Below are 20817 nucleotides of genomic sequence, written 5' to 3' on the forward strand. Positions count from 1 at the left end.
TAGAAAGAGAAATTCCGTTTAAACTTACTGTAGACATTATAAAATATTTAGGAGTCTACTTCCCAAAACAAACCCAGAACCTATATGAACACAATTACAAAACACTTTTTCACACAAGTAAAGTCAGATCTAAATAATTGGAAAAACATCAGTTGCTCATGGGTAAGCTGAACTAATATAATAAAAATGACAATTCTACCTAAGCTAATTTACTTATTCAGTGCCATACCAATCAAACTACCAAAAATTAATTTATAGAGTTAGAAAAATAATAAGATTCATTTGGAATAAGAAAAGGTCCAGAATATCAAGGGAACTAATGAAAAGAAATGCAGGGGAAGGTGACCTAGCCATTCCAGATCTTAAATTGTATTATAAAGCAATAAAGCAGCAATCATCAAAACTGCTTGGTACTGGCTAAGAAATAGAGTGGTGGATCAGTGGAATAGGTTAAGTACACAAGACACTGTAGTCAGTGACTATAGTAATCTATTATTTGATAAACCCAAAGACCCCAGCTTCTGGGATAAGAACTCACTCTTTGACAAAAACTGCTGGGAAAACTGGAAAACAGTGTGGCAGAAACTAGGCATAGATCAAAATCTCACACCATATACCAAAATAAAGTTAAAATGGGTTCGTGATTTTGTTATAAAGGCTGATACTGTAAGCAAACTGGGAGAGCAAGGAATAGTTTACCTGTCAGATTTATGGAGAACAGAAGAATTCATGACCAAACAGGAGTAGAGAACATTAAGAAAAGCAAAATGGGTAACTCTGATTACATGAAATTGAAAAGTTTTTGCACGAAACAAATGCAACCAAGATTAGAAGGAAGGGAGAAAATTGGGAAATAATGTTTACAACCAGTCTCTCTGATAAGGGCCTCATTTCTAAAATATATAGAGAATTAAGTCAAATTTCTAAGAATACAAGTCATTCCCCAATTGATAAATGATCAAAGTATGTGAACAGGCAGTTCTCAGATGAAGAAATTAAAGCCATCTATAGTCATGTAAAAAAATGCTCTCAATCACTATTGATTAGAGAAATGCAAATCAAAACAACTCTGAGGTGCCACATCACACCTATCAGATTGTCCAACATGACAAAACAGGAAAATGATACGTGTTGGAGAAAATGTGGGAAAATTGGAACACTAATGCATTTTTGGTGGTGTTGCAAAACAATCCAACCATTTTGGAGAGCAGTTTGGAACTGTGCCCAAAGGGCTACAAAAATGTACATACCCCTTTAGCCCAGCAATAACACTTCTAGGGCTATATCCCAGAGAGACCATACAAATGGGAAAAGGATCTATATGTACAAAAGTATTTATAGCAGCTCTTTTTCTGGTGGCAAAGAAAGAAGATATCTATCATTGGGGAATGGCTGAACAAGTTGTGGTATATGAATGTAGTGGGATACTATTGTGCTATAAGAAATGATGAGCAAGCAGACTTCAGAAAAACCTGGAAAGACTTGTATGCTCTGATGCTGAGTGAAGTGAGCAGAACCAGGAGAATGTAGTACGCAGTAACAGCCACATTGTGCGATGATTGATATTGATAAACTTAACCCTTCTCAGCAATACAAGGATCTAAGACATCTCCAAAGGTCTTGTGATGGAAAATGCTGTCTACATCCAAAGAAAGAACATGGAGTTTGAATGCAGATCAAAACATACTATTTGCTATTTTTTTTTCCGTTATGTTTTGTTTCCTCTTTCTGGTGGTTCCTCCTATGGGTTCTAATTCTTACCTACAACATCACTAATGTGAAAATACGTTTAATAGGAATATATATATAGCCTATATCAGATTGTGCACCATTTTGGGGAGGGAGATGGAGAGAGAGGGGGAGAAAAATTTAAAACTCAAAAGCTTATGGAAGTGATTGTTGGTAATTCAAAATAAATTAATTAAAAATTAAAAAAAGAAAAAAAAATGAAGCATCTGAGGCTCAGAAGTTAAATGATGTGGCCAAGGTCATACTAAGTAGTTGAGCCAGAATTCAAAAGCAGGTCAGGTCCTAGGGTAACAATTGCCACTGCACCACACTGCCTTCTGTGTATTCCATCTACTTGCAAAAAAAAGGACACGTAATGGAATGAGGAATGCCATTTGTTTTCATAAAATGTACTGAGTTTTTCCAGTACTCCTTCCTTTGTGTTATATGTCTTAAAAGTTTTAATTAGAAATTGATTTTCTTATGTTATTTCCAGTACTCACTATGTGTGTGTGTGTGTGTGTGTGTGTGTGTGTGTGTTTACTACATAATAGATGTGTAAATGGGAGTTTGGAATGAAACTTCAGGGATTTTGTTTTGGGGGGTTTCTTTTAATCTTTTCCTGTTGCATGCTCCCTTTCTCTGGGGGAAGGAGGAAGTGTAGCTTAGACGGGAGAGAAGAGTATTGAACTTGGGAGTCTGTGACTATGGACAAGTCATGTAACCTATTAAAGCTGGAGTTTGCTAATCTGTAAAATGGAGATGAAACCTGTTGTACTTACTTCATTGTTGTCAGGAAATGCAATTGAGATAACTTATGTGTGGTCAGTTCTGCTATATTGACATGTGTGTCATTTTTATTGCAAAACTAAACAATAAAAACTACAGAACTTATGGGGAGAGGTTGGGCAGAATGCTCAAAAACTTCTGTGACTCATTTGGAACCTAATAAAAATGATAGCACAGTTTTATACAGGTTAAATGGTTAAGAAATAAACAAATACTATAATACACGGTGGCTGCCTCTGAGGCCTCAGGTCACTGCTTGGCCTTGAGCCCTGGGCTGCATAAGCAATTGGACAGGCCAGGATGGAGGCTGTGGCGGAAGACAGTTGGGTGTGGGTGTGGGGGTGGTGCAGATCAGCTGTTCTCTGCTCCCAGCTCCTACTGAACTGAAAGATATCTAATAAGTATGGCACTTTACCTTGACAAAGACAAAGGAAATGGGCATTGAAAAGATTGCAGCTTGTGAGTTATTGTAAATTGGCGCAGTTTTCTATATTTTTGTTGTTCCGAGTGGAAGAAATCACACATCAGCAACCTCAAAATTTGCTTTATGCTTAACATATTCCCTTCTATATCAATCATGCTGGAACAAATTCAAGTTTTTGAAACATTCGTTATAGTAGAACTATTTTTAAAACATTAAGGTGTTATATATAGGTAATATAGATATAGATATTTTTTATTTATTGACTGGAGCCATGCTGTCTTAAAGAGCTTACTGTGGGAAACTTCTTTATTAGTACAGATTAGCATCTTCTCTGTAACCTGAAGTCTTAAGAGAAGCTTGGACTCTTAGAGATTGAGCAACTTGCCCAGAATCACACAGCCAATATTTAGCAAAGGCAGGACCTATGGCCAATGCAGGGGTTCCTAACAATTTTTGTTTCATCGTTCCCTTTGGCAATCTGGTGAACCCTTCTCAGAATAATTTTCAAATGTGTAAAGTATATAGGATTACAAAGGAAACCAATTACATTGAAATGAAGTATTATTAGTTTTTTTAAAAGTTTATAGAGCCCAGGTTAAGAACCCCTTAATGAATGCATGAATGTATTAGTTCATGTATACACACACATATATAATTTACACACTCATACGCACATATATGTATACATATACGCACATATATGTATACATATATACTCATATATAGACAGGACACACACACACACAAACATTACACCAAGAATTATAAACATTCTTGCATGGAGGGTGGGGCCAGTTTTATGCTACTTGTGTCACCTTCCCCACCCCCACAACATTTAAAATCATGCCATGTGTATAGTAAACAAATACATGTTAGAATCTATTCATTCGATTTTACTTTTGTTTTTGGGGTCCTAGCACTATGGTAAATAAATTTAAGGTAAAGGCTGGGCCTATAAGGAAACTGGAAGTTTTTTGAAGCTTTCAAACCCAGAGGGAATGAAGTAAAGCATATCAGGAGGAAGTTAAGAGAAGGAGATTGATTGGTTTCTTAAGACATTTCTACTAGTGCTTTCTTTTTTCTTTTTTCTTTTTCGTCCCAGCTGTTTTGAGTACAAAAACCAATACATGATTTCCATTAAAATGGCATTTCCCTGCTTCTCTGCCTTGGTTTGTATGTATTTTTTCCAGCTGATGTACTTTATACTAGATAAACTCAAAATTATAGGTAGTCATTTTTGTCGAAACCAGCTTGTTTACAGATTAGTCATATAATCATATCGCTGTGCTAAGGGACCTGATCATATGATGAATTTCCCAGGGTAAAGTGCTGATATGCTGCAGTGCCTCAGTAACCACTTCTGAGCAGTGTTTTCGATTTAGGTAGCTTGGGAAATGTATCAGCAAAGGTGTGAACAGAAATAGAAAAGCTGTTTGAATCTATAGCTCTTAAGCTGTGATTTAATTTTTTTTTTAAAGTGTTAAGTTAAAACTCCAGCTGAGGTGTTAGTGTTCTGAGAGAAAAAAATAAGATCTACTTTTCCAGTTTTTTAAACTAAGAACAAAAAAACATAGAACTTGATTCAGTGAATGCAGCAAATAATAAGATTATTTCTGTATTATGGTTTGTTGGGGAGACTTAAAAAAACAGTTGTTTATTTATGTGCCGTTTTCTCCTCCTAGGTAGTGAACTTCATAAGGACAGGTATCTCTTAATCTTTGTGCAGCAGAGTCACATCATAGGGTCATTTATTTGTTGGATTCATGCTAGGAGCTTGGCCAAAAAAAAAAAAAGGAGGAGGGGAAAGAGGGAAAAAAATATTAATTATATGGATGGTTTGACTCCACAGATCATTCTATTCAGTGAGCATGTTCCCAGAGACAGCATGAGATTGAGAAGTGAATCATCCCTTTCCTCAGTGGATCTTTGCTATCTATACACCAGTTTTTATCTATAAGTTGCATCTGGCTTGCTGACTTCCCTTATCTACATATTTTCAACAGTTAAGCAGGGGAGCCTGCTATAGACAGACATTTATTTTCATCATGCATGTTTTTGCCTTTCATGTAAAACATTAGTACATAACTCCTATATGAGGTGCAACTGATTTAATTTTTGTATCTGTGTATTGTGTTCTGGAAACAGTAAATGTTGAAATTGATAAGAGTTGGAGGGAGGAGAGTAGAGTAGAGGAAAACTGAATGAAAGACCTGGAAGGAGAAAGGTTAATGGACAGGTAAAAATGGAAACAGAGAGTGAGAGAAAGAATGATGTCAGAAAAAAAGGGGGAGAAAACTAGAAAATCATGTGGATAAGAAAAGGACCAAAGCAAAGAAGTATGTTGAGAAAGGAAGAAAAAAATGCTATGTCTGTCACCTCTTTTTCTCCAACCCACTATCCAAAATAATTTGTCTCTACATCCTATTTCAGTCTAGTGCCTTGAGATGTCTCCCTCTCTCCCTACCACCTACCTCCTAACTCTTAAATGGAAAAGATGTCCAGTGTTTCTAACTCCATCATTTGGCAGGCTTAGCACCCATCTGTCTTGACCAGTTTCCCCTTACTCTTCCCTAAAATTTACTTGTTTTTCATTAATATCAGTGCCATCAAAGAGAAAGCTTACCCTCATAAAATCACTGATGTAGATGTTTTTTCTTCCTTCCTTTTCTCTCATCTCTTCTTGTGCTCAGATCCTTTATTTTATAACCCCAGAAATTTGTCATCTTTATTATTATCTCTAATAAATAATAATAATAGCAATAATAGCTAGCATTTATATAGGATTTTAAGGTTTGTAAAGCACTGTATTTGTCATCTCATTTAATTCTTAAAGCAAGGGTAGGTGCTGTTATTCCCACTTTATAAATGAGGAAATTAAGGCTGATGGAGATAACATAGCTAGTATGTGTCTGAGACAGGATTAGAAATATGGTCCTGATGACTTCAAGTCTGTCACTCTCTAAGCTGCGCTACCTAGCTATCCAACCAGACCTATATTCTTTGATCTCTAATGTGTCATTAATAAAGAAGATGTTCTTTATTTTTGCTTGTATTCCACATTTCCTCATCAATTCTTCATTTAGTAATGTATGTTTATAGCTGGAGAGACCCATCATTGTGTTCTGATGTGGCAAAGCATTTTTGGCTAGAAAATTTGGTTAATAGGCTTTTTCCTTCCTTCCTTCCTTCCTTCCTTCCTTCCTTCCTTCCTTCCTTCCTTCCTTCCTTCCTTCCTTCCTTCCTTCCTTTCTTCCTTCCTTCCCTCCCTTCCTCTATTGTTTCTGATCAGGCTACTTCAGTGAATTAGTGGATTTTATTTCCTTCACAGTATGGAAAGTGTGATTTCATTTCCAGTAAATGCTTGAAAGTAATATTACTTAATAACATTTTTCCATCTTACTTAGGATTTACAATAAATATAATTTGTCAATTTAAACCATTATAAAACAGTTTGCCCAGGTTATTGCTGTGGCCATGCCATTTGTGAGATTTTTTTTTCTTCCCACCAGATGGATTTTTATATGCCAAATTTAAGGTCTTACATTAGTCAGAGACTTTTTGTATGGATGTGTAGCAGAGAATATAGGTAACTGTGTTTGATGTGGTATGAGGGATATAGAGGGTACTGGCAGCAGGAAAGAGGCAGGATATTTGGAAAAAAGTGAAAGCTGACCAAACTGAGGCCTCTTTCTTTGCCCCTGAGATTCCCCAGGGAGTACTGTGTCACCCTCTTATCGAGGTCTCAGGCTGTCTTCCCTTTCTTCTGCTTCCTGGGAGTTGGTCCTCTTGGGGGCCTCATAGGACACTCCCTTCTAGCGTTGGACATCAAGGGAGAGTACTGAAAAGTCTGATCACTCTTCTGCCTGAGTGGTCTTCTCTATTCACTGTTTCTCAAGCCGAACACATTTCTCAGTGGTTACCATAGCGCTACCCCATCATATTCCCAATCCCAGCGATCATAAACCCCATACATTCATCGTACAAATCCTGTTCCTCATCTCCTGTTGCCCCCTCCCTTACTCCCGTCCCTCTTCAGATCTTCTCTCTCTATCAGCTGTGGTTGCAGGAATGCCTTCTTTATAGTTGGCACACTTGGCTTTCCCCTTAAACATTTTCTTATTCCTTCTATCTTCTGGCACTCCCGAAGACCATGACACCTCCTGATGACAAGGCCTTCCTGGCCACCCTTTCCAGTATAGGTTGCACTTTAACCCATATTCTCTGATTTCACTGATTGTGTTGGTGCACTTGGAGTACTCTCCATTGCCATTCAATCCGTATTTATCACACAGTCACGATTTTGGTAGGTGTTATAAACTGACTCCCTGGGAGGGCCCTCTCTTTCTTTTCTCAGTGAGTTCAGTGTCTGCCTCCTACCTTTTTCTCCCCCCCTGCTTTTGCCCTTATGCTAGGGGTACTTCAACATAAGATAGTATTCCTTCAAAACTCCAGTTTCCTCTGCTCCTGCACCCCACCTCAGCTACACATTATGTTTGTACTTTTGACCTCGCTGTTGTTTCCAGGTGTTCCACTTTCATCAGGAACTCTGAAATTGCTTTATCTGATCATAGTGTTTTGTTATTTCACTTTTTCCTCTGCCTCATGACCTCTAAGCCCTGGATCTTTGTTCTCCTTGTGATGTCCAATACCTCTACTCCTCAGTTCTTTCCTAAGCTATCTATCACTCCTGCACTGGCTGTGCCCTCTTCCCTTTCCCATCTTGTCCCCCTTTGCCTAACCAGTTCAGCTCGGCACTATTGTCACTGCTTGATGACTTTACCTGTTCTTCCCTTTTCTAGTTTTGCCCTGGATTACCCCTGTTCACCTTTTAGAATATGAGTTCCTTGAGGGCAGGTTTTCAGTTTCCTTTAATAAGCACTTAATGTTTGTTGACATGTTTGGGAACAGATGACAATTTCAGCAGGGATGGGAGTTGAAGAAATTATTTTAGTGAAATTAAAAAATTGTGCAGCCTGCTTTTATACAGTTGTGCTACAGAGTCGCAGTCAGAGAGTACAGTAGATAGTGTTGAACCTGGAGTCAGGAAGATCTGAATTCTAATCCTGCCTCTGACATTTACTAGTTGTGTGATCCTGAGTAAGTCACTTAACCTTAACAGTTTTGTCATCTGTAAAATGGTGGTGATAATAGCTCTTATCACATAAGGTTATTATAAAAATCAAATGAGATAACATGAAAGGGCTTTCTAAATCTTAAAGCACTATGTAGATGCTATGTTGTTATAATTATTAGTTAAACATGAGACCTGGAGTTAGAAGACACATGTTTAACTCTTATTTCTGGTACTCTGATCTTGGGCTTAATTCCCTTATCGCCCTGAGCACCAATTTCTATATTTGTGAAATAATTTGAGTCATATTTACCTTACCTGCCTTACAGGGTGCTATGTAAATATGAGCCAATATTATCCATTTGTGTTTCTACACAGAAAGACAACAGGTATGTGTACATAAAAATTAAATTGGGGTCTTAGGTATAACAGGTTTAAAGGTTTGTAGAAATGTATCTACCTTCTCTCTTAAAAAAGAGAAAGAAGTGTTCTCCAGCGGATTGAAAGATCAGAACCGAGAACACAAATCTGCCAAAGCAAAGGGGCAAAGATATCCTATTCTGTTCCCTTTCCCCCCACATACCCTATGGTGGTTAACATAATCAAATAGCTTTTTAGATTTTCAGAAATATGGGTCTTGGGGAATTAATAGAAATGAAATTGAAAAAAAACCTCAACACCTAATAAACTTAGAACTTGGAAGGAGACCAAAAGGAAATTAATTCAGTCTCTTCTTTGCCACTTATGATCTTAGACAAGTCACTTAATTTCTCTGGATCTAATTTTCTGTAAAATGAGAGGTTGTGTGCTAAGGTCTCTTCTAGCCCTAGCTCTATCCATTTAAAAATTCATTTCTGTGTAGAACTAATGCTAGTCATTTTTCAGTTTTTGATGAAGTCAATGATGATACTTACTAAACATATTCTTGAGCTGTGACCCTATCAATTCTGACTATAAGTTTATTTCATTGATACTGGATCTTTGCTTCATTTTCAGTAGTTTATTGAACTCTTTCATTAACAGTATTTCCATAGAGGTAGATAGATGGACACATTGTCCAGAGTAGTTAGTTAATCCACAATCATTTTTAACTACTTGTTTTGTGGTGAGCCACCTGGGATACAAAGACAACTCCCTGCCCTCAAGGAGATTACATTTTTATCCGAGGAGATTGTGGTCTCCCCCAAGGATTGTGATTGGACCTGTGATTTTGTTGGTATGGAAAATTTCCTGCTGTGGAAACTCTCTCTACTCAAGCCTGGTAGCACTTTCTTTACAAGTTAGAGCTTTGGAACACTGAGATGAGACACAGGACATTTTAGAGTTGACATTTGAACCCAGGTCTTTCTTACTTCAAAGCCAACTTTCTGATGCCATGCTGCATCCCTTAAACATATATAAGTATATACAGAATATATAAAAAATTAACACATATGAAATAAGGAGGGAAGAGACACTAGCTTCAGTGGTGATCAGGAAAAACAATGTGAGTGCTTCTGGTGAGAGATTTCAAGAGATGGAGGTAAAATGAGCGTGCATTCCACGTGTTCTGTACAGCCAGTGTAGAGGCACACTCAGAGAGGTGAAGTATCATGTGTGAAGAAAATGAGGAAGGGCAGTTTGGCTGAACCATAGAGTTCAGGAAGAGGAGTAATATATGCTGTGAAACATGTGGTTAGGCCCCATTGTGACTATCTAATTAAGTGATATCAATCTTAGGTTGACTCCACACCCCTGGGTCATGTACTGCATTTGACCTGTAAGTAACATGTTGAATGGGGTGGCTAAGTAATTAGGTAGCACTGTGGATAGAGGAAGGCCTGGAGTCAGAAAGACTCATCTTCCCCAGTTCAAATTTGGCTTCAGACACTTGGTAGTCGTATGACCCTGGGCAAATCATTTAATCCTGTTTGCCTCATCTGTCAAGTAAACTGGAAAAGAAATGGCAAAGTGATCCAGTATCTTTGACAAGAAGACTCCAAATGGGGTCAGAAAGAACTGGATGTGACTGAAAAAGGACTGAAAACAAAAATGTGTTGAATACCTGGGGCCTAAGGAGATAGAGAGGATCTCAAACTAAGAACGTACGAGTCAATAAGGTGGAAAAATGGTTCAAAACTGAGGGATAGAAAAGAAAGACCTCTCAGTAGTGTGTGTGTGTGTGTGTGTGTGTGTGTGTGTGTGTGTGTGTGTGTGCGCAATTTGTCCTAATTTTTTCCAAAAGCAGGTGGATGTAGACATGTTGAAGAAGCTTTTCTTGTTCTTCATCAAAGGAAGATTCTCCTGCTTCCAAGATTGTATTTCCCTCTAGGTTCTGAGCCCTTCTCTCTTCACACAGTTTACTTGACTATATGCACACAGCTTGCTTATTTGCCTCTTGCCTGGATTAGTGCAATAATCTCCTAATTGGTCTCCTTGTCTCAACTGAGACTAAATATTTTTCAGAAATGTTCTTTGGTAGAAAATCTCTATACAGATAAACTAGGGTTTATAATGCACATTTTATCATGAGACTGCGTTTCAAGGTGATCAGATCCACCAAAGAATACTTTTTAAATTTAGGAAATTACTGTTCCTCTTTATACATTTGCTTCCAGCAATAAATAACTTGGCACATTCCTTGGTGTTCGAAATATGTGTTTTAAGAATCCAAATGGAATACTTTCTATCATTTTTAGGACAGATTATGTGGCAGATACTTACGTATGATTGAACCAATTTGCTATTCTCTGTCTTCTCTTTTCCTCTCTTTCTATTCTTTTTCTCTCTATGTAATAATATAAGTCTGTTAGATCTAAACAAAAAAGACTGATTATGGCCCTACATTCCACAAGCAAGAATCAACCCTAGTTTATAGGAAGAACAAAGGAAATAGAGACCATTGTCTTTATTGTGTCAAGTTCAAGTATTTTTCTCTTCAAAACTCAGTTCAAATCCAGTCTTGTTAATCATCTCAACCCACATTGCTTTCCCCTTTTGCTGCACTTCTATGGTACTTGTCTTTCAGATGATGTTAAATGCAGTGCCTTTTTAGAGGCCGCATAAAATCATAAATTCTAGAACTGGAAAGGACCTCAGGGCTCATCTAGTTTAATTCCCTCATTCTACAGATGAGGAAACTGAGGCTCATCCTAGTTAAATGCTTTGTCCAGGTTTATTCATGTACTAAGTAGTAGAGCCAGAATTTGAATCTAGGTCCCCTGATTTCAAATCCAATTCACTTTCTTCTGGATTGAATCAAAATTAGATCACAAGGAGGCAAATTTATCATTTTTTGTTGCCTTAACTTACTTAGATGTCTCTGGAGACTGGTGAATGAGTAGATAAAAACGTGAAGTACTAATTTTTATTAGGCAATGACAAATGAACAATGAGGTTAAATGTCAGTTGATAAAAATGGGAGTTACTACTTGTTTTATTCTGTACTTAAGCTGTCTGTCACCTCATCTAGACTTGAAGGCCCTTGAGATCAAAGCCTGTTGTGTAATAACTCATATTTGTATACCACTTTTTGGTTTACAACACATCTTGTTCTCTCCTCCTTCCTCTTACTCCCTCTCCCTCACCAATATTTACCAGTTCTTTGAGATAAGTGCTAATTTTGAAGAGAAAGGAGCAGGGAGGTCATTGCTTAGGCAAATGAGATACTCAACAACTTAATAGCTTTTGTAGTCTTTGGGGTCTTTTTCCTATCACATTTATTGCTGGCATGCATATTGTCGGAGCAGCTCTCAGACATAAAAATGTTAGCAGGCTGAGTGACAGAGACCCAACCATTTTTATACTTTGGTAGCCTCTCTTGTTGTTTAGGAAAAATAAGGTTCTTACTACTTAGCATTTCATTTCTTAGGATTCTTTGCCAAAAAGACAGCAGTGAAATACAGAAGTCCCTGGGTGGATCATCAGCAGGGTGTTAGTAACAATTTGGCACAAGGGGCTCTAGTTGTTTCTATAAACAAGATTTCCTTTTTTGCTCCCAGTAGCTAACACTTCCAAATGGAATTCTCAGCAGGAATATAATGAGTAGTAGTCATTTGCTACCCCCTGACTGTAAGGTTATTTTCATCTCAGTGATCTTGTTTTATTATGTTGTCTTAAAAAAAATGGCTTGTAGAAGTCTTGGCAATAGTCAAAACCTCTTTTCCTCTCTTTTCCTTAAATGAACTTCACTATCAACTCATTTTACCTTTGGCAAATCAGTTTCAAGAGTAAGGATGTATGACCTGACAAAAACTACTTCCAATATCCCTCCCATCTAATAACAACTTTCTTTTTATTTCCAAAGTGACTATTCTTGCTGAATCTAGTCACATTCAGTAAGAATTAGGCTTGTTATTTTGATGTATTTCCCTATTTAGAAATGTGGGATCCACCTGAAATCTCACCAGGAAAGCCCTATTTTAAATCAGTTTGTTGTGTGTTCTTTTCTACTATATACCAACCCTCCCTTAGGAGGCAGAGGTTCAAGGCTCTGATGGAATCTATATGGGGAGCTTCTGGAAAAGAAGCTCAATTTACTGGTTCAGATGACTAATTCATCCACAACTTATAGAGAGTTGTGTAGAGCCCTCCAGGTTAAGTGACTTGCCCATAATCACACAGCTATTAGAAGGTGGAGGCAGGGCTTGAGTCGAAGTCTTCCTTTAGCAAAGGCAGGCCTTCTGTCCTCTAAACCAGTAAGTGTCAAATTCAAATAAAAAAGGGAACCATCAATCCATACAGAAGGATCCCACTGTCCATACATTGACTTAGTTTTAAAATGTGACATTATCTATGTTTTATCTTATTATTAATCTATTTTGTTAAATATTGCCCAATTACATTTTTATCTAGGTCTGTGTTTGTAGGCCGCATACTGCTTTTGGACCTTGTATTTGGCACTTTTGCTCTATACTACTTCTTGGCATATGTATTATTTCAAATGCTTTGGGCAGTGAAATACTATTTCAGATATATATCACGATACATATCACATATCATTCATTCACTTGAATAGGAAAAGAAAAATGGGTAGAATCAAATGATTTTAAATTTGGAAAGAAATTCAGTGGTCATCTATCATGTATTTACTTACTGGTATATCAGCTCTGACAAGTTTTATCTAATGTCCGCGCAAGAGGAACCTGCTGTGTCTTAAGGTAGCCCATTACACTTTATGACAGCCCTATGTGGTAGGAAGATTTTCATTAAACTGAACCAAAATCTATGTCTCTATAACTCCCACCTTTCTACTTCTTTCCTCTGGGGCCAAGTAAAACAAGTTTAATTCTGCTTTCACATCAAAGTTTTTTAGCTACTCTATTTAAAACTCAAACCATCTACTAAAAAAATGAAAAAACAACAACCCTACAAACTTTTTTTTGTCCCCTAGTATGTTTTCACTTTCCTAGCTTAAGCATCCTTGGTTTTTCCTATATCATGATCTCTACAACCCCCTTACTAATCTAGTTACCCTACTCTGAAGACGTTCCAGTTTATCAGTGTGACTACTTAGAACTGAACAGAATATTCTGGGTAGAGTCTGAGCAGCGAGACTATCATTTCCCTTGCTTTAGATACAATCTATGATTATATTAGCTTTTAGGCTGCTTTTATATCATGCTCTTGACTGATACTGAGCTTTGAAATCTGCTGAAGCACCGAGTTTTTCTTTTTTTTTTTCCAGATTCACTTGTCTAGATATGCCCTCCATTCTGCACATTTGCAGTTAGTTTTTTTTTTTTAAGCATACGTCTCCATATACCCTTATTTCCTCTTATTAGATTTAACTCATCATTTCAGCCTGATGGGCTCTTCAGGTCCAGATTCTCTTGCCTAGGTTGTTGGACAGTGCATATGTAGACTAAGTAAGGACTGTGCCCTGGGACACTACTAGATAGTTCCCTTCAGGTTGGTAGCCATTAGCCAAAGATTAAGCAGCAATCCTTGTGTCTGGTTATTCAGCCATCTAACTATATTATATCTAGACCAAACTCTCTAGCTCAGGGGTTCTTAATCACTCGTGTGTCATGGACCCTTTTTGAAGTGTAGGGAAGCCTATAGACCATTTTCTTAGAATAATTTTTATAAAGGAATAAAATAAAATACATAACATTTTCAAGGAAACCAAAAATTAGTGAAATAAAGTCGCAATTTTTTTCCGCATCCAAATTCACAGACTCCCTGAAATCTCTTCATTGACCCCCAGGTTAAAAACAACCCCTCTTTCTCAAATAATTTAACCAGAATTTCATTCTTGAGAGCATCCTATTTTTCTTGGAATATGACTGTGTAGCTTTGTTGAATTTTATGTTACAGGAGCCCACAAGTTTTTTCTCTGAAGTCTTAGAAGCCTGTTCCTTCCAGATCTAGGGGATATACTACACTATGCCTAGCTTTTCTTAGGCTTAGATTTTGTAGAATTTATTGAGCTTTAATATAGTTTTTAATTGGAATTACATTCTTGAAAACCACACACACACACATACACACGGATAAACTCCATTTAACAAGTATTAGGATGCATTTCAGAAATCTTCCCAACAAAGCTTCATGTATTAACTCCTGATATAAGATTTCCAATGTCAGTAGGAACCTTCACATCTGCCTAGAGCCAGGGAGTACATATGTACTTACTGTCTGTTAGAGAGGTGTGTGCATGTGGAGTGGGGTGGGGGGAGGAATACATTATCTTCTCTTTACTGCAGACCTACCTGAATTTCAGCATAAGCAAAGCTAATTAAAAAACAAAACAAAACAAAGGAGGAGGCCCAAGATAGGCATCGTTAAAAGCTAGTCCTGTGACTAGGGTGTCTGGCTGAAGGTAAAAGCTTTCTAAAAGCAGGATTTGAGCACCTATTTTAATAGCTTATGGGGACAACCCTCTCTTTGTTAGAAAACCTGCACTTCTGGCTGGAGCCAGGGGAATTAAAGTGTAATTCCTTGTAGATATGCTAATCTTTTATGCTGATTGTCCAGAGAAGATTGTAAAGGCTGGAAAATGCCAACAAGGTCTGATTTTTCTGGTACCCAGGTGGTTTGGTAAGTCTGAGTGTGAGAAGGTAGGGGTAACCCAAAGCTTTAAAGCATCCAAAAGCCATTGGGCCTATTTTTCCCCCCAGTATATTAAGCAGCTTGTCAGTTATGATGTGACAGAAAGATTTGGGGTCCAGAGGCCTGGGTTCAAATTTCCCACTTCAGCCAAAAATTTGACCTGGTCTAGGCCTCAGTGTCTTCCTGTTCAGCAGTTGAACCAGATAAATTCCAAAATCTCTTCTACAAAGCATTCTTTCTGTCTATGGAAGAAATTGTGAGAAGCAAGAAGAGGTGAAGGGAACAGACACTAGAAGAAGATACTCAGGAAATGTTCTTCCTCTTCTTTTGATTTTCTCTTTCATGGAGACTTATCCTCAGTCACACACAAGTTCTTTTGCTCAGAATAAATTCATATCTGTAGTACTGTAAGTAACTTTTCAGTACTTATCTAAACAAATTGCATATGGTAACTGAGGTTGATTCCAATCATAGTTGAAAAGAGCCTTAATCTTCTTTATTTAAAAAATGTTTTGTTAACCTGTATACTAGTTTCAGATGACGCGATGAACCAAAATAAGAGTTAGATAAGTCAGGTGTGTGAAGATAACAGAATTTTAGAGTTGGAAGGAACGTCAGTGGCTTTGTAGTCTGTATTTGTAGTAAAACATAACTGTAAACATTTCTAATTGAAGATGCCCGCTAATGGGGGACTCAGTCTACAAGTGATAAAAGGAAGAATTTTTAGAGTCCTGAGTATTGTGCTAGGCAAGAGTGATACAAAGACAGAAAGCAGACAATCCCTGCTATTTACAAGGTTACCTTTTACTAGGAAGACATGTTCACAGTTAAGTAAATAAGAATCTATACACAGTGATGGGGTGAGATGGCCATGACTAGGGATGACTCAGGGAAACCCTATTGAAAGAGCTGGTGCTTGAGCTGAGCCTTGAAGGAAACCTAGACTTCTGAGAGGCAGATGTGGAGAGTGGGAGCATTCCAGGCAAGGGATACAGACTGTGCAGAGGCACAGTAGTAGGGGATAGGCCAGTTTGACCTAGGTTAAAGGTCACATTCTGGAGTCAGACTGTGAAGGGCTTTAAGGGCCAAGCAGGGGAGTGTGTATTTTATACTAAGGGCAGTGGAAGCCCACTACAGTTTCTTGAGCAGGAGAAGTGACAAGTTCAGACCTGTGTTTTAGGAACATCAGTTTAATTTAGCAGCTGTCTAGAAAAGGGATTGGGAAGGGAAGGGAAACTTATTCAGGGAAACTAATTTGAAAGCTGTTGAAATAGTTCAGGGAAGAGGCGATGGAGGCTTAGAGGCAGTGGTTATAGTGTGAACAGAGTGAAGGAGGCAGATTCCACAAATGCTGAGAAAGGAGGCTTGATAAAACTTGTCAAATTATTAATATAAGGGGAGGAAGAGAGTGCAGAGTCAAGTTTAACTTCTAGACAGAGAATTAGATAACTGGAAGAATTGCAGCACCCAATTAGGGAAGTTAAGAGGAGGGTTAGGGTTTTTTTAATTTTTTTTTATTTTTTAATTTTTAGGGTGGGGGAGGAAATGACAATGAATTCTTTTTTGGACATGTTGAGTTTGATATGCTTATGGGACTTTTAAGTGATGACATTAGGCAGTTGGAGATATAGGATCAGAGATTTAGACTTGGTAGTAACTTGGAAGTCTTCTAGTGCAATACTTTGATTTTACAAATAAAGAAACTTGGGTCCAGTGTGGTAAAGTGATTTAAACACGGCTGCACAAATAGTCTCATGACTCCCAGTTCAGTGTGTTTTCCACCACACCCTCAACTTAGGAGACAGATGAGGGTAGATATGTAAATATGGGGGTCATTTTCATAGAAATGACATTTGTATTGATGGGAAATGGAGAAGTTATTAAGAGAGTATAGATTGGAGAGAGAAGAACTAGGTTGTATACCACACATAGGAGACAGGACACGAATAATGAACCTGTACAAGAGCTTGAGAAGGTGCATTCTTGACAAACTGGAAGAGAATTATGAGATAACAGTGTCATAAAGACCCAGGCAACATAGACTATCCAGTAACAGGAGGTAGTTAACAGTGTGGAAATGTCAAGAAGGATGAAGACTGAGAGATGATTGCATTTAGTAAGAAAGAGTTGAGCAGTGGTGCTGGAAGCTATATTTCAAGGACTTGTGAAGAGAATGGAAGATGAGAAAATAGGGCTAATGAATTTGGACAGCTTTTTCTGAAGGATTACATCCTCTTAGCTCATTGTACTTTTGGTTGGTGTTGCTTCTTAGGAAGCTTTTTCTTAATTCAAAGCTAAATTTGCTTCTTTACAGTTTCTACCCATTGCTCCTGTTTCTACCCCTTGGGTCTGATGACAGTCCTGCAAATACTTGAAGACAGCTATCATATCCGTCTTCCTTTTCCCTCCTTCTCCATTCCTACCCACTCTTCTTTTTTCCATGGATTCAAGACGCTTCTTGTTTTCTCTCATGCCATACCTCCTTTTGAGTATTCTTCAGATTCTCATTATCTTTCCTTAAACTGTGGTAATCATCATTAGACACTTCAGATATTGTCTGACTAGGGCAAAATAAAAATGGATTGTCAACTTCCATATTCCTGGAATCTATGTTTCTTTTAATGCATCTAAAAATCCCATTAGTTTCGGTTGTAGTTGTTGTTGTTACCATGTCACATTGGTGAGTTTGCAGTCCACTGAAGTGACAAAAATCTTTTTCAGACAAACTAGTCTAACTATTCCTATGTCAAGACAATTTCTGAACCCAGATGTAAGACTTATCATTTGTACCTATTAAGATTCTTTTTAATGCATTCAGCCTAGTATTCTTTTTGTGGATCCTGACTGTCATTTCCATGTTAGTGGTCCTTCTTATGTTTCCATTGTCAGCAAAATCTGTTAAACTTGCCATCTGTGCCTTCCTCAGAATTATTTATAAAAATAATAAAAACTACAAAGCTGAGGACAGATCCTTTGAACACTCTTCTAGATACCTTTTCCCCAGTAGAAATGGGGAGTTAATGGCTACTCTTGGAATTTAGCCATTCGAACAGTGCTGAATACATCTAGTGGACAGGGCCCTGGACTTAGGAAGACTTAGATTGAAGTGTTGCCTTAGACATTTGCTATTTGCATGACCCACTTACATTTTTATTTATCAGTTTTTTCATCTTTAAAATGAAAGGGTTGGACTCGATGACCTTTAAGGGTCCCTTCTGGCTTTAAATCTTTGATCCCGCGGTCCTACTATATTGTCTAATGCACATCTTTTCCACATAAATTCCTTGAGATAGTTTATGAGGAGGTTCAATACTGTGTCCTTTTGTGTTTATTTTTAAAGATTTGGAAAGTAGTGACTTTTGAAGGGGATTATTGAAAGGAATATGCTGTAAGTATTATTTCACCTTTTAGGAATTTTTATACCAGTCAAGATCTGTTTGCAAAATGGGTGACCAAAATAGCACTCTTCTATATTTCTTTTTAAAATCCCAGGCAGACACTAATAAGAATATCCCCTTAAAGATGATTTTTTTAAAAGTGGGCCCTCAGTTTATGATGGTAATAATGATAAACTCCTTTCTTAGATCTCATCAACACACTTTTCTTGAATGTGGAAAAACTTTACTGATTTTTGTTATCTTTTTTCTTAAATTTATAGGCACAGGTACCTTTGGACGAGTTCACCTAGTGAAAGAAAGAACAGCCAAACATTATTTTGCATTGAAGGTAATGAGCATTCCAGATGTCATTCGGCTAAAGCAAGAGCAGCATGTGCACAATGAAAAGTCAGTCCTGAAAGAAGTCAACCATCCATTTCTGATCAGATTGTAAGTCTTCCCCCCACTCCCTCCCCATTTAGGGGTTTTGTGTGTGTGTGTGTGTGTGTGTGTGTGTGTGTGTGTTTCCTCTGTTAATTAACTGTATTCTGTAACAAATGTAAAAATATGTGAATCCTGATTACTTAATAGTAACTACTGAAATAAAATCAGTTCCTAATTGTGAATAACATCTAGACCATCATAGGCTAGACCCTGAACACTGACTGGCTATTGTAAGCTGGGGCCATAGTTCTGCTTTTAGAGGTAGCAAGAGGGAACTTAACCTCCTCCTATGGCTCGATTTAATTAAAATCACAGACTGTTGAAACTAGTGAGTAAGGACCTTACCAGTTATCTAGTTCATTTACCTTATCACACAAAATAATGTGACTTGTTCAAGGTCACATGGTAAATTAGTAGCAAAGGTAGCTCTCCTGACTCCTGGTCCTGTTCTTACCATGCTTCACAATGATCACAGCAAAGGAATTACATGCACTTGATAGCCATATTCTTTTTGGCCTGTTTCACAGCCCATGACTGGTTGAGAGTCATGACTTGAGTCCTTGATGTGAGCTTCTGAACTATCTGGAATGTTGGTTATTTGTATTAATGGTTGCTTCTACTGGCACAGATAATCAAGAGTTAATGTGGCTGTATAGTACTTTTCCTTCAAGGGGTTATATAGTGCATGTTTGTTAGGTATGTAAGTGTAGGTGGAATCCCCATTTTGAGTCATGGAAACTGGAGCAGTGAGTGCTTAAGGGAATTGCCCAAACTCACTCATCAGTTTCTGGATTCCCATTAGACCACTGATTGCTCTGAAGCATGTCTGGGTAACACAGAAATTATCGCACTAAAAATTTCCATCAGAAATTAAAGATTCACGTTTTATGATATAACAGAAAATAACTATTTTGGGAAAGGTCTTTCTTTTGTACTAGTTAGCTATACTTTTAAACCATTTTAATGTAATAGCTTCTTAGGTCCTCTATGTGATATTTCCATTTACTAACACTGTCTACTAACTCTACTAGACTATCCATGTTATACCTAGAAGTTTGTTGTATTTGATAGTATGTACTCTGAAAAAGGGCTGTGTTTAAAAAAATTGTTTTACAGATAAACTATTTGGAAGTTGGAATGCATTTTCACCCAGAAACACACAAATGCAATAGAGAATAATGATTAAGTCTCCAGGCTAGCCTACACAACTTTATTTAACCCATAATGTAGCTAAATTTCTAGTATATTAATAATGAAAAAAATGGAGAACAGGGTTTTATAATACTAGTAATTAAAGAGAAAAAATATGAATTTAAATAACATTATTAAAAAACATATCCATTGGCACTATGGAAAAAGCAAATTTAATTAGAAGAGTAAACAGTAGATTGAGTCTTTTGTAGAAATCCTGTGATGGGCTAGTGCACATTGTCAGGAGTTTTAGAGGTTGATGGTACTGAAGAATTTTTACATTTGATTTGACTTCAAAATGAATTATTTTCTTTTTTCCCCCAATACTGACATGCTACTATGTTCAGCTCCTATTAAATGGCTTTGTTTAGTTGTTTGTTTTGCTAATAGAACAAAAAAAAAGACAAAATGAGAGCTTTAAAAAATTTTTTAAAAACAAATTTAAAATTTTTAAAAACAAATCTTCCCCTTGCCCCAAGTACAGCAGGCTAAAAGTTGAAAGAGAGAAAAAGAACAAGAATGGAATAAAAACAAATGTGTGCATTTGTGGGGTGGGGGTAGAGTTTATTAGACTCTAAATCATGAATTATGAAGGAAAAATGTCATGCAGTGCTACATGGAGGAGAAAGGGAAGATGGATTGGTCATGTTAGTCACTGCCAGGATATAGGCTTGATGTCTACGTAGAGGGAGAAGAGTTAGGCTTAGAGTCCTCAGAGACAGTGAAGGGAGAGGGACATGTCTTTTAGGATCATAGATGTA

General features: G+C 37.4%; 1 protein-coding gene across 6 annotated transcripts in view; it reads left to right on the forward strand.

The window, feature by feature from the left end:
- PRKX (protein kinase cAMP-dependent X-linked catalytic subunit) overlaps positions 1–20817 on the forward strand; it is a 141515-nt gene that overhangs the window by 57294 nt on the left and 63404 nt on the right. For all 6 annotated transcript variants that reach the window (XM_078146128.1, XM_078146129.1, XM_020992891.2 and 3 more), the window contains exon 2: positions 18703–18871. In XM_078146128.1, the coding sequence (XP_078002254.1) occupies positions 18703–18871 (169 nt within the window). The remainder of the gene's footprint in view (positions 1–18702; positions 18872–20817) is intronic.

Source organism: Phascolarctos cinereus, unplaced genomic scaffold, assembly GCF_003287225.1.
Source record: "Phascolarctos cinereus isolate Bilbo 61053 unplaced genomic scaffold, phaCin_HiC Scaffold_726;HRSCAF=1367, whole genome shotgun sequence".
NCBI lineage: Eukaryota > Metazoa > Chordata > Mammalia > Diprotodontia > Phascolarctidae > Phascolarctos > Phascolarctos cinereus.